The 14,629-nt window shown below is 48.1% G+C and overlaps 1 protein-coding gene across 1 annotated transcript in view; it reads left to right on the forward strand.

Annotated features, from left to right (window-relative positions):
- Positions 1-7,820, forward strand: part of LOC107124888 (zinc finger protein 135-like) — a gene marked incomplete at its 5' end in the record, with an annotated part of 12,779 nt that extends 4,959 nt beyond the window's left edge. Inside the window, 4 exons of the mRNA XM_015428390.1 lie at positions 1,763-1,882; positions 4,076-4,195; positions 4,744-4,863; positions 6,856-7,820. Coding sequence (XP_015283876.1) covers positions 1,763-1,882; positions 4,076-4,195; positions 4,744-4,863; positions 6,856-7,820 — 1,325 coding nt within the window. The remainder of the gene's footprint in view (positions 1-1,762; positions 1,883-4,075; positions 4,196-4,743; positions 4,864-6,855) is intronic.
- Positions 7,821-14,629: the final 6,809 nt, after the last annotated feature.

Consider the following 14,629-nt stretch of genomic DNA (forward strand, 5'->3'; position numbering starts at 1 on the left):
CTACCTCACAAGGTGTCTGTTGTGGGGAGAGGAAGGGGAGTGTACAGCATACGTGGATTGTATGTGCATTCACTAGCCCTGTTTGCGTGTTACAGTGAATGCTCATACATCCTGCCTGTACATGCATATATCTGTTTGTAAGAAAGAACCAATGTGTGTTCACTTTACAAGTGAAACCAGGGACCAGCACCTGGATAAATGTGTGATTTCAGCCACATGTCCAGCTGTACATGAGTTGACTGCGACGTGAGAATTACCCAACGCGCATATAAAGAACTGTCAAGTGCACACGGATTGTACATGTATTCACCAGAGCTTATGAACAGGACTGTTTAGAGCATGGTGACATGCAGCCAATCAGCTTTGGTTTTATGGCGACATCACCAAGCTGAATCAGGAAGGGAGGAAGCACTACCTTCACTCGGCCTTCCTGATGACCCCCTCCCAAGACACACACACAAAGCGAATTCCCATGAACCCGACTGGATTTGGCTATGTGGTGATGTCATGCAGGTAAATCAGAGTGAAGACACTCACTGATTGGTTGACATTTTCATTCTCTTCCACAGCACACAGAACGTTTCCCACAACAAGCACCAAAATGGTGGACAGAGGTGTATCAGAATGTGAAGTCCTGAACTCCTCGGTTGGGTTTTTAATGAGTTGAGTCCGGGGTCCCCCGACTCGACTCTGGTTCGCTACAGTCACTCTGTGGGGGATGGCTTTTTAAAAAGAGAGCCCAAACATGCTCAGAACACTGTTGTGGGGAAAAGAAGGGCTACTGCCCACCTCCCCCAGCCATTTCCCCATTTTTGCTGCTCTGTGTGCATCGAATACTCCACGTGGAGAAGCAAAAACAGGGAAACAACTCTCCCCCATAAGCAATATAATAACAGAAGTGTTACATATTAACTTAAAACTGTGTCCAGAGATATACTTGTTAAACATAATTCCCAATGAATATAAAGGGAATGAATTGTATATATTAACATACATGCTCACAGTGGCTAGAATTTTAATAGCTAAGTACTGGAAACAAGAAAAGATTCCTAAGAGAAAGGAATTAGCTATGAAACTTATGGAAGTCGCAGAAATGGACAAATTAACAGTAATTTTGAAATAAATATTTTTACATATCACCAAAATGTTTTCAGCACTGGATTGTGTATTTGGGGGTGAGGATGCCCCAAATTCAGGTCCAAATTAGTTGTGACGGCGGTCATGGGACCAACCCATGGCTGCCCTTAGTGCCATTTTAAATGATAATTTAGCCACTTTAAAATTCCTGTGTGAGCCCAGTCCTGATTAGGCACACAGCATGGCAGCAATAAGTAATCTTGCTTCCCCCTTTTGTGCCTTTTAACGTATCAGGTCAGGACCCCCCCACACACACACACAGCTGTTTCCCCACTTAAAAGGTGTGGGGGGTGGGGACAAGGTCGCCTGTTGGCATCCTCAACAGCCATTTCAGAATGCCTAATTCTCCTCAGAAATGGTGTTGGTAGCCACAGGTTGGCCCCAAGGCTATTGTCACATCTCGTTTTGTCCCCAGTATGCTGGATATGATCTACAATCCCTCTCCCCCGTCTCCACATAGCACCCTTGTATACACACGGGGCCACACACAAACAATCCATGGACTTTGCCACTCTTCTGTGTAAAACTTTTGCTGGGATATTTAGAAAGATAATTTAGCAACACATGACTGCCACCAATAACTCTTCCTCTCCCCCCCCCTTTTCTCATTTCTCCCTGGCAACAGTGCTTTCCCTCACCAAGTCTGATAGGACACCCTGGGCGGAAGAAGGGAAAGGGGCATGCTTCCCAATTCCAAGTTCTCAGGTCCCTGACAAGAGGAACCACTGTGAAGCCATCAATACAGGTGAGAGAAACCATCGGTCCGTACTACCCAGAGAACTGTTCCTTCCAGGCCTGCTACCAGGCCGGATTGGTGTAGTGTTTAAGAGCACTGGACTCTAATCTGGAGAAGCAGGTTTGATTACCCACTCCTCCTCCACATGATGCCTGCTGGATGACCTTGGGCCATTACCAGTTCTCTCAGAACTCTCAGCCCCACCTACCTCACAAGGTGTCTGTTGTGGGGAGAGAAAGGGGAGTGTACAGCATACGTGGATTATATGTGCATTCACTAGCCCTGTTTGCGTGTTACAATGAATGCACATACATCCTGCCTGTACACGCATATATCTGTTTGTAAGAAAGAACCAATGTGTGTTCACTTTACAAGGGAAACCAGGGACCAGCACCTGGATAAATGTGTGATTTCAGCCACATGTCCAGCTGTACATGAGTTGACTGCGACGTGAGACGCATATAAAGAACTGTCAAGTACACACGGATTGTACATGTATTCACCGGAGCATATGAACAGGACAATTTAGAGCATGGTGACATGCAGCCAATCAGCTTTGGTTTTATGGCGACATCACCAAGCTGAATCAGGAAGGGAGGAAGCACTACCTTCATTCGGCCTTCCTGATGACCCCCTCCTATAGGGTTGCCAAACCTGTTTCTTCTTGCGGCAGGGGGCTCCCGGACTCTATGTTTTCCCCTCAAATGGCTGTGGCCCCGCCCCCAGCATGCCCGGCGTCATCACGTCACATCCGGCTGACGTGCACGCCGGGGAGGGTTTTCCCCCAGGGCCCAATTCCGCTGCGGCGGAAATCGGGCCTCCAAAGCGAGGGGCGGGGAAATCCGCCCCCCGGGGGGATTTGGCAGCCCTACCCTCCTAACACACACACACAGAGCGAATTCCCATGAACCCAACTGGATTTGGCTATGTGGTGATGTCATGCAGGTAAATCAGAGTGAAGGCACTCACTGATTGGTTGACATTTTCATTCTCTTCCACAGCACACAGAACGTTTCCCACAACAAGCACTAAAATGGGGGACAGAAGTGTATCTGTGAAGTCCTAAACTGCTCGGTCGGGTTTTTAACGAGTTGAGTCCGGGGTTCCCAGACCCAAGTCTGGTTCGCTGCAGTCATGCAGCAGTTGAGGGGGGTGACTTTTTAAAATAAGAGCCCAAATACTCTCAGAACACTGTTGTGGGGAAAAGAAGGGCTACTGTCCCCCTCCCCCAGCCATTTCCCCATTTTTGCTGCTCTGTGTGCATCGAATACTCCACGTGGAGAAGCAAAAACAGGGAAACAACTCTCCCCCAGCCCTCTTTCCATGTGGGAACATGGATTCAGCTTGTTAAAAACTTGAACCTGCAGTTTGGCCTTGAGAGCTACAAAGGTCGAGAGAAGAAAGGCCAGGATAAGGCACGTGTCAGATTTGGGTGGGGAACGGAAGCTTCTGTAAGATTTGTGTGTGGGGGGGTGCCACGTGGTGAGAGTAATCATTATAGAAACCAGTTCTGTCAGCCTCATTGGGCATTGTGAAAAGGTGGCCTACAAATAAATACTTAAATATCATAAACAGAGATTATTACATAACACAAAAATATTTTCAACACTGGATCGTGTATTTTGGTCTGAGGATGCCACAAATTCAGGGCCAAACTAGATCTGACGGCGGCCATGGGACCGATCTGTGGCACCCAGTGCCATTTTAAATAAGAATGTAGCCATTTTAAAATTGCTGTGTGAACCCAATCCTGATTGGGCACACAGGATGGCAGCAAAAGGCGATCTTGCTCCCCCCTTTTGTGCCTTTTAAAGTATCAGGCCAGGGTCCCCCCCCACAGCTGTTTCCACACTTCAAAAGGCATAGGGGAAGGGGGACAAGAGCGCCTGTTGCCACCTTCAACAGCCATTTCAGACTGGCTAAATTCTCCTCAGAAATGGTGTTGGTGGCCACAGGTTAGCTCCAAGGCTGTTGTCACGTCTAGTTTTGTCCTCAGTATGCTGGATATGATCTATAATCCCTGTCCCCTGTCCCCACATAGCACCCTTGTTTACACACGGGGCCACACACCAACAATCCATGGACTTTTCCACTCTGCTGTGTAAGACTTTTGCTGGGAGATTTAGAGAGATGGTGTAGTAGAACATGACTGCCACCAATAACTCTTCCTCCCCCCCCTTTCTCATTTCTCCCTGGCAACAGTCCTTTCCCTCACCAAGTCTGATAGGACACCCTGGGCGGAAGAAGGGAAAGGGGCATGCTTCCCGATTCCAAGTCCTCAGGTCCCTGACAAGAGGAACCACTGTGCAGCCATCAGTACAGGTGAGAGAAACCACCGGTCCGTACCACCCAGTGCGGTCTAATCAGAGGATTGTTCCTTCCAGGCCTGCTACCAGGCCAGAGTGGTGTAGTGGTTAAGAGCGCTGGACTCTAACCTGGAGAAGCAGGTTTGGTTCCCTACTCCACATGATGCCTGCTGGGTGACCTTGGGCCAGTCCCAGTTCTCTCAGAACTCTCTCAGCCCCACCTACCTCACAAGGTGTCTGTTGTGGGGAGAGGAAGGGGAGTGTACAGCATACGTGGAATTCCCGTGGCCCCGCCCCCAGCGTGCCCGGTGTGGTCGCGTCACTTCTGGGTGATGCGCACGTCCGGGGGGAGGTTCCCCCCGGGGCCTGATGCGCCGGTGGTGGGGAACGGGCCTCTCGAGCAGGGTTTTCCCCACCCCCCGGGGGGACTTGGGAAGCCTACAGTGAATGCACATACACTCTGCTGTGTAAGACTTTTGCTGGGAGATTTAGAGATGGTATAGTAACACATGACTGCCACCAATAAGTCTCCCCCCCCCTTTTCTCATTTCTCCCTGGCAACAGTGCTTTCCCTCACCAAGTCTGATAGGACACCCTGGGCGGAAGAAGGGAAAGGGGCATGCTTCCTGGTTCCCAATTCTCAGGTCCCTGACAAGAGGAATCACTGTGAAGCCATCAGTACAGGTGAGAGAAACCACCGGTCTGTACCACCCAGTGCGGTCTAATCAGAGGACTGTATCCTTCCAGGCCTGCTACCAGGCCAGATTGGTGTAGTGGTTGAGAGCGCTGGACTCTTATCTGGAGAAGCAGGTTTGATTACCCACTCCTCCACATGATGCCTGCTGTGACCTTGGACCAGTACCAGTTCTCTCAGAACTCCCTCAGCCCCACCTTCCTCACAAGGTGTCTGTTGTGGAGAGAGGAAAGGGAGGCGATTGTAAGCCACTTTGAGACTCTTTAAAGCAGAGGAAGGCAACGTATAAAAACCAACTCTTCTTCTCCTTCTGACTGTGGGTTTAATGTCCACCCCAGGCCAACTGTGGTTTCTGTCAAACCAAATGTGCCCTGGGGGGAGTTATGTGTCGGGTGCTCACAGCCATTTGTAAAACCTGATTCTCAGGAACCTTATTTGGCTTACACCTTCTGCTCCTCACACTGTTTTCCTGACCAGAAATGGCTCAGGGAGCCACTGATTACAATATTACGGAAATGTACCTCATCAGGACTCTTTAAAAAATGTTTCGGTATTTGCCTGTGTTATTACTACTCCCCTGTGGAGAGATCTTACCATATACAAATTGTTCCCATATCTTATTTTGCCACTGTTGTATAGTGGGGCCCGATGAGTCTCTTCATTTTTGGGCAACACTTATTCTAGCAGTCGCAATTAGAGTCATTGCTAAAGTGTTTTTTTAATTTATTTTCAGGTATGCCAGGCCAAGAGTCCAACAGGCCCGTTTCTGGACAAAATGGTAAGTTGACCCCCGTAAAGTTTGATCTGTGTTAACATTTGTTTCCCAAACTTATTTATTACTGGGCAGTGCCACCAACAATGGATATAGCCTGCTACTAGCCTACAATTTTTGCAACGAAATTTGTGTATTGTTGGGTTCATTCTGTGTAGCCTAGCCGGTGGCAAATACCATTGGTTTAAGACCTTAAACAAGTTAAATTTAATGGCAAAGATTTTTGAAGTAATGTTAGGCAATCTCCTAATACTTTCCCAGTCATGTTCCTGTAATTGACCTTGGCAATCCATTTGCCATCATGTTTGAGATTTCAGGTTTTCCAGTGTGGATGCTGTAATTAATATTTTATACAGTTTCGAGATCAAACCCTTTGTGTCTCCAGACCTGCTCCGTAAAAGTTCCTCAAACTTAGAAGACCACTTTAGATGACAGTTCTCAGCTGCTGCAAGCAAGGCTCCCTCTAAGCTGTGGAATCTTATGTGCAAATATTCTACTTTGTGATCTACTGGCATTTAAAGTTGTGAGCAAGCAATTTGGCTACTGCATAAATTAGTTTGCTCTGGAGCCATCCTTCCTGAGCTAAGACAAAAATGTGTGAGTCGGAGGCTAAAAACACTAGCTCACACTAACTCAGCTTAGAGGGACACACTGGCTGCAAGTTAATCACTTCTGCCAGCCTAAGCAAGAATTCTGATAACAGGCCGGCAGGTGGGGCTGATGACTTCTATAGTCAAGGAAGCTAACACTTAGGCAGAAAAACTCTCTTAAAAGAGACCAGTTTCTTGACACAGATTTAGAAGGTATCCTAGAGGTCACCTACTCCAACTCCCTTGCTCAGTGCAGGAATTAGTCAACTACAGCACCCCACTCTTCTTAAAGGAGCACACCTCTTTAAAAATGTTTTTAAATGATTGAAAAAAGCTTTTACTGGAGAAATTCTTGTGGGGCTGTGCCTTCAAGAACGGGGGCGGCTGTAGCTCATACGTAGCTCGTAGCTAAAATGTAGGGGGGGAATCCTAAGGTTCTCCGAGAAAGAGCATGGTAAAATATAATAGAATAAACCAAAGTCAAGTTTAATGGAGCCTGTCAGGGAACCCCAAGGTGGGAGGCGGGGCTGAGCGCTTCAACCCACAGGACTGTAGAATGGGAAAGTGGAACCAAAAGTCAAACTTATTCATATATGTCTCTTCCCCCTCCTTTATTCCAGCTCATGTTGTTGAGAATAGGGTGGAGAATAATGTACCGCCAGACAATTCTGAGCAGAATGTATCTCATGACACTTCTTTCGGAAGCACAAAGGACAGGCCTCTCCAGAGTCATGAGGGAGGGGAGTCATCTGGGCCTCAACGCAGATCAACAAGGCAGCAGAAAAACAAAACAGGAGCCGAAGAGAAGAAACCCATTCCTCCTCAGGATGGTGGTCAGGATGTCAAGAAAGTCGCTGTCCAGAAGACGATTGGTAAGGATGGGAGACAAAAGGCATGTAACAAGTGTGGGAAACTGTTTAGTCAGAGTGTCCTCCTCCTCAAGCATAAGAGAACTCACATGGGCATGAAACCTCAACAATGCCCAGACTGTGGTAAAATCTTCAGCCGGCAATCCCACCTCCGCAAACACCAGAGAACCCACAGAGCAGAGAAATTGTTCCCCTGCTTGGACTGCGGAAAATCTTTCCATCGGCGTTCCCATCTCACCTCGCACCAAGGAATCCACACGGGAGTAAAACCTTACAAGTGTTTAGATTGTGGGAAAAGCTTCCGGCGGGGACCTGACCTTAACAGACACCAGAAGATCCATACAGGAGAGAAACTGCATAAATGCTTGGACTGTGGAAAGAGTTTCCTCCTGAGTTCGAGCCTCACCAAACATGAGAGGATCCATACAGGAGAGAAACCATATAAATGCTTGGACTGTAAGAAAAGTTTCAGCCAGAGATCTCACCTTATTGTTCACAGAAGAACACACACAAGTGAGAAACCGTTCAAGTGTTCGTTCTGCGACAGTGGGTTCAGTCAGAAAGCTCATCTCACGGCCCATCAGAGAACTCATACAGGAGAGAAGCCCTACAAATGTTCTGAATGTGGCAAAAACTTTAAACTGAACTCAGCATGTATCAAACATAAGAGAAGTCATCGTTCTGGCGTTCAGGCTGTGGGAGACGCTCCTGTCTGAGCCAAGGAATCCATGAGGAGATTCAAACCGTACAAATGAGACAGCGCAAGAAGCGATTGCATGAAGGAAGAACTAGTCCAGTGTAGTGGTTAGAGTGTAGGATTAAGAGCAGGGAGTTCTGGGTTCAAGTATCCAGCCAACCATGAAGCTCATTGGAGAGAGTAATGGCACTTTCTGCTCCTGACAATTAGCTGTTGTTAGAAAACCTCTACAGCCACTAATAACCATTTGCATTTTATCTCAGTACCCTTCCGTGTAGGCCAAACCATACTGGTAGACCCCACTCCACTGTTGCCAGGAAACTATAGGCCTTTTCAGGGTTATAGTTTTACCATACCCATGGGAAGAAAGCACTGCATGTGCTACTTCTCATGTGCATGTTTACCATTTTATCTGAACACATGAACACACATGAAGCTGCCTTGTACTGAGTCAGAGAAAAGCAAGAAGGTCACAGTCCGCATTACAGTAAAGCAAAACACAAAAAGGAAACGGTGCAAAAATTGCCGCAGTTTATATCACAAAAATCTATATTTCCATGTAATGCCGAAAGTCCATTTGTTTTTTTCAGACATACAAACAAAGAAGTCTTCACAAGGTAATGATGACGAAACTCTCCGGATTAACAATTTCCGTTTCGTAGAGCCTTCGTAGAGCTGGGAAAGATTGAAGGTCAAAGAAGACGGGGACGGCAAAGGATGAGATGGTTAGACAGTGTCATCAATGCAACGAACATGAAATTGAGCCAACTTCAGAGGACGGCGGAAGACAGGAGGGCCTGGCAGGATCTGGTCCACGGGGTCACGAAGAGTCGGACTCGACTGTGCGACTGAACAACAACAAGAGCCTTCATCAAAGATCAACAACACAAAGATGTCATTCTTATTTTTCAAAGAGCAATCCTTCCATTCTCAAAATATACAGTTTCTAATCCATGCCATGGAATAAATTCTAATACATGTTTTCACAAAGCAGGCAAGCAGGCAAGGTTGTTATGATTAGCTTGCCTGCTTTGTGAAAACAGGTATTAAAATGTATTCCATGGCATGGATTAGAAACTATATATTTTGAGAATGGAAGGATTGTTCTTTGAAAAATAAGGAATGACATCTTTATGTTGTTGAACTTTGATGAAGGCTCTACGAAACAGAAATTGTTAATCCGGAGAGTTTCGTCATCATTACCTTGTGCTGAGTCAGTGCATCGGTCCATCAGGGTCAGTACTGTCTACGCAGACTGGCAGCAGCTTTCCAGGGTTCCGGCCGAGGTCTTTCCCGTCAGCTCCTCCCTGACCCTTTCTAACTGGGGATGCCGGGGATTGAACCTGGGACCTTCGGCATGCCAAGCAGATGCTCTGCCAGTGAGCCACAGCCCCTCTTAACAATGTGGAGATTTTTCTCATGGGACACACATACTTGACAAAATAGCATCTCATGGGGACTGCATGTAGCATGTTCTACCTGTGGACGTAGGAAAACTTAGTGACTGAAAAGGGCTAATTCACAACGGGATGCAGCTGCGCATCTGAAGGCTTCTGTGAAGTTGTTTTATACGGAGTCAGACCACCAATCCACGGAATCTGCGTAGTGGATAGTGGATGGCACTCCCAAATGGTTGCCATGGGTGGGCAGGGAGAGGCACAAAATGGCTGCCACAGGGAGTGGGGCAGATCAGCTCTGCTTTGGGGAAGAGATGCTCCTTAGATTCTGCTTCCGAGGAAGGGGGAGTGTTTGTTTCCCTACAAACCCACCACCCAGACTAGGGTTGCTGGGGGACTTACCAGGAGGCTCCGGGAGAGGGGAGGGAGGCTCCGGAGAGTGATGCTCCTAAATGAGTTCCAGGTGAGCTGCTGTCGCATTTAAAGGGACTGCGTTCCTTTTAAATGCTTTCCCTCTATTGGAAATAATGCAGGATGGGAGCACCTTCTTTGGGAGCTCATAGAATTGGATCCCCTGGTCCAATCGTTTTGAAATTTGGCTAGACTGTTGGTCACAGCCAGCTATTGGGAGCTTGTGACCCGCATATTACAGCAGTTACGCTGGCTCCTGAGCCGAATTCAAGGTGTTGGTTTTGACCTTTAAAGCTGTACATGGCTTGGGACCAGGGTTAGGGAAGAACCATCTCCCATGGATTCCTGGGAATTAAGATCACAGGGCGAGGCCCTCCTGACTTTCCCACCAATCAAAGAAACTTGTCTGGTAGGTACAGAGAGGGCCTTTTCAGTGGCCGCCCCATGATGATGGAACAACCTCCCCAGGGAGATGAGCCTGGTCCCCTCCTCACTTGTGATCTTTGGGAGGTGGTTGAAGGTGGTTTTATTTAGGACTACATTTGGTTAAGTTTAGGAGCAGTCCTGAGTTGGGACTTTAAAGTTTGGTTTTATTGTTTTTAATATAGTTTATGTGTTTTATCTGTGTTGTAAACCACCTTGACCTCTGTGAGAAAGAAAGGAGGCTTATAAATGTTTTATATAAATAAAAGAAGGCTATTTAATGGGAGCTTTAAGTGAGTTTGCCACTGTAGGCTATAGGAACGGGATCGTCTTACGGTTGCCAAAATGGAGATTGCTGAAAATGTGAAGAACGTTAATATCAAATGACTTATTATTAACGGGTTTTTTTGAAAGGTGCTTCAGTTCCCTCAATCAAGCAAGTTAAGTTCAATTGAGAAAAGGGAGACAAAAGGTGCCAGTCTTTGCCTATCACTGGCAGTCTCAGTTTGACTTCTGGGAACAAAAACATTTGTGGGGATATAGAAGAAGAAGAAGAGATTGAATTTATACCCCGCCCTTCACTCGGAGTCTCAGAGCGGCTTACAAACTCCTTTCCCTTCCCCTCCCCACAACAGACACCCTGTGAGGTAGGTGGGGCTGAGAGAACTCTGACACAAACTGCTCTTTTCCAAGGACAGCTGTGCCAGAGCTTGTGACTGACCCAAGGCTACATCAGCAGGTGCAAGTGGAGGAGTGGGGAATCAAACCCGGTTCTCCCAGATTAGAGACCGCACACTTAACCACTACACCAAAATACAAAAGGAAATGACTGTAGGCGATATAGAATGTGTTGATTAGTCTGGATTATCAGCCATGGAATACTGACAAATAGATCAAGTTCTGCCCAGGAAACTGAGAGAAAAACCTTCGTTTGGGAATGCAGGCTGGCAGAGGGTTGGGACAGGCCTTATATGCTGGAACCTGCCTCCACGCAAAACACTTTCTTGGTTGTAGTAAAGTAACAGCTCAAGGAAAAGGATTCCAACCCAGCCTTCCTGAGGTGCTAGTTTTCTGTGTGCAGGAAACTCTGTGTGCAATCGCGTGAGGCCCCGGCCTTCAATCAGCAGGGCTACATCCTTGGTTCAGGTTATTCACCCCAGGAAGTTTGAGGCTTGGGGACAGGGTTGCCAGTCCTGGGTTGGGAAATTCCCAGAGAATTGGAGGTGGAGGGACTTTAATAGTGGAGCTCAGCTGTAACTGTGGGAGTTCTCCCAGACCTCACCTGGAGGCTGGCAACCTTACCCAGGAGGTCCCCTGCTGGCAGATTGCAGAATAGGAGGTGGAGGGGGCAGGAGAGGCTGCCTGCACTTACCAGGAAGGAAAGGAACTAAAATGGGGGAATGCGTAGCGCTGGGAGACTTCCTCTGGACGAAGAGCAGGGGCCGGGGGTGATGGGAAATTCCTCAAGGCAGGGGCAGAATTGTGCCCACCCCCCGGACTGGGGCTCGAGTTTTTGTTGTTCAGTCGCACAGTCGAGTCCGACTCTTCGCGACTCCATGGATCAGATCACGCCAGGCCTTCCTGTCTTCCGCCATCCTCTGACGTTTGCTCAATTTCATGTTCGTTGCATCTATGACACTGTCTAACTATCTCATCCTTTGCCGTCCCCGTCTTCTTTGACCTTCAATCTTTCCCAGCATCAGGGTCTTCTCCAGTGAGTGCTCCCTTCTCATTGGGTGGCCAAAGTATTTGAGCTTCAGTTTCATTATCTGGCCTTCCAGGGAACAGTCAGGGTTGATTTCTTTTAGGATTGACTGATTTGATCTTCTTGCGGTCCAAGGGACTCTCAAGAGTCTTCTCCAGCACCATAGTTCAAAAGAATCTATTCTTCGGCGCTCGAGAGGGAGGCGATTTCTGGCTAACCCTTTTTCTTGGAGGGTGCTGCCTTCTTCTGCCCTATCTGCTGAGCCCGGCCACTTCTTGCAGATTTATCACAGGCAACTTTAAGAGTGGGAAATAAGTGAAGAAATCATCCCATGTGGAAACTCATCTGTGTGCCGAGATCTTACTCAGGAAGCTCCCCCCACCCCCATTCCCTCCCTGCAGCTCTTTCAGTTCAGGCACAATCCTTCTCCGCCCCGTCGCCTTTCTTGCCCAAAATCTCTTTTAAGAAATCATAAACACACCCTTCTTGCAACCGCACAAAAGTCAAATTCTTCCAACCTGGGAAAGTCTCAAACCTCCCTCCAGGGAACAATGACGGACAGCTTCAGTCCACAAGTTTCCGCCTACCTGTCCTCTTTAGGAACCAAAGATGCACTCAGTGACTCCATGCCCTGTGCCTTTCTGAACTATGGAAGAGCCCCACTGGATAAAACCGAAGGTCTGTCTCATCCAACATGATCCTAGTCACCCAAAGCGGCCAGCCACAGGCGTGTTGGAGACTCACTGCACGATATGAACAGCTGACCCACAGACTTACCCCTGGTAACTGGCTTTCAGATGCAGACTGCCTCTGAACATGGAGGTGCTGTTTGGCCAACAGCAGTTGATGGACCATGCTACCTCCATGAATGCCTCATTCCCCTGTCAAACCATATAATCCAGTGGCCATCATGTCTCCTTAGTTGTTCGTTCCCATACACTGACTATACAGTCATGTGATATAGGACCTACCTGCTGCCAACCAAGTCTGGCCAACCAGAGTCACCTAAAGTTCTCATCCCCCCCCCTCCCCCAGCAAAACTTTGCCAGAGAGCCAAGCCCATAGAGTGGCGCAAAGAAGCTTCCCTACTGTAAGGAAAGGCGTATTGGTGGGTTCAGTGATCCTCAGAGAAGTCAAGTGGGACCTCCCAAAATGCCTTCTCCCAATGATGAGCGAAGAACCTCTCCTGTTTTCTTAGGGTCAAAAACAAAAGAGAAGTCCAGTGGCTTTAAAGACTAACATCATTTATTCCAGTGTTTGTTTATCTACTTTATTTACCATCCGCCTTTGTCATCGAGACTCCAGGTGAGTTACACACTAAATCAATGCAATAATAGGATGAGACATCTAATAAGCAATGTAATAGGGCTAGGATTACAGCAATCTGAAACAAAGGACAGCGTATGAGGTGTTAAACAATGGAGAAAATGGAATTACATATGAAGAAAATAATGCAGTGAGAGCAAGATAATAGATACAGCAAACAGATAATATGTACTATATGCAGTAGTACAGTCTACAGTCTAAATCCTATTATGAGCTTCCACAAAAGGATCCCAGTCCCATTGACACCAGGGGACTCTGGAACCCTTTCTGTCTACCCAGCAAAGCAGCCCCTCCCTCAAAACATTTTCCCCCTGTGGCTACTCCCAAGCCCTGCCTCTTCCCATGTTTTTTTGGCCATTTGAGAGTCTGGTGCTTTAACACACTCAAGTCTTCCTTTGGCTGCACATCTGTCTCTCAGTTTCTGCTACATCCGCTTTTTCAGATTACTCTACTCTAACCCAGTATCCATCGTCATTCCCAGTCTCTCTCGGAGCCTCGTCCTTTTCTTTCTAAGACCTCTTCCAAAGTCTGTGCCTCGCCTCCCCTTTCCCCTTCCCTTCTCCCAAGTGCTGAAACCCAAACGTGCAGCTCTTGAATACCAAAGTGGTGGTTAGTAGGAAGTTTGGTCTCTGTGGTAGGAGTCCCCCAGAGGTGAGGCTAATGTAGACCTGAGTGACGGACAAGTCAAAGTCCTGCCCATTTCCCAAAAATGACCAATCGCCTTTAAACCTGGTTGGAATATTCATGGGGCAGGTAGCAGCCAATCAGGGCCTTCGGAATATCGGGAGAGCAGGTGGGCAGTGGAGCCCCAAAGACAGTTAAACGGCCGTTTCCCTTCAGACCCGGCTGAGCCGCCAGGGAGGCCGGTTGTGGGCAACGCTCCCTCTAAGCTGTGGAGTCCTGTGAGCAAAAATTCTACTTTGTGAGCCACTGGCATTATAGTTGTGAGCGAGCGATTTGGCTTCTGCGTGAATTAGTTTGCTCTGGAGCCCTCCTTCCTGAGCTAAGATAAAAAAATGTGCGCCGGAAGCTAAAAAACTGTGAGCTAGCTCACATTAACTCAGAGGGAACACTGGTTGTGGACAACGCTCCCTCTAAGCTGTGGAGTCCTTCTCTAGTTCTCCAAGGTCACGTTCCAGTGAAAAGTATCCCGGCAGGTCTCTCCTCTCCTCTGGGATTCAGTCCGCCTGGATTCAGAGTTCTCACTCGGGGCAGGGGGTCCACTCCACACGCTGGAGCGCGGCGGCGGCAGCTGCCACTCAGAGCAAATGACCTTGGGTCCGATGGACCGGCAGAGCTTCTTGTGGGGAACACGAGGAGAAGAGCTGGGGGTCAGAGGCCCCTCTGGCCTTCAGTCGGGAAGAGGCAGCCGGTCAAGAGAGGGGAGGCGGAGACGGAGGCAGAGGACATCTTCAGGGCCTGTCGGGGTCTTCTCGCAAAAGCTGCCCCTGGTGAGCACGAAAAGGACACAGACTATCTCTTGGGAGCAAGTTCCATGTGGCGCCTTGTCCCGCCAAGGGCCTGGCCCATCCTGCTCCCCCAAACATCCGTGATGCTCATCTTAGC

The sequence above is a fragment of the Gekko japonicus genome, unplaced genomic scaffold (genome assembly GCF_001447785.1).
Source record: "Gekko japonicus isolate JY-2015 unplaced genomic scaffold, Gekko_japonicus_V1.1 scaffold6576, whole genome shotgun sequence".
Classification (NCBI taxonomy): Eukaryota; Metazoa; Chordata; class Lepidosauria; order Squamata; family Gekkonidae; genus Gekko; species Gekko japonicus.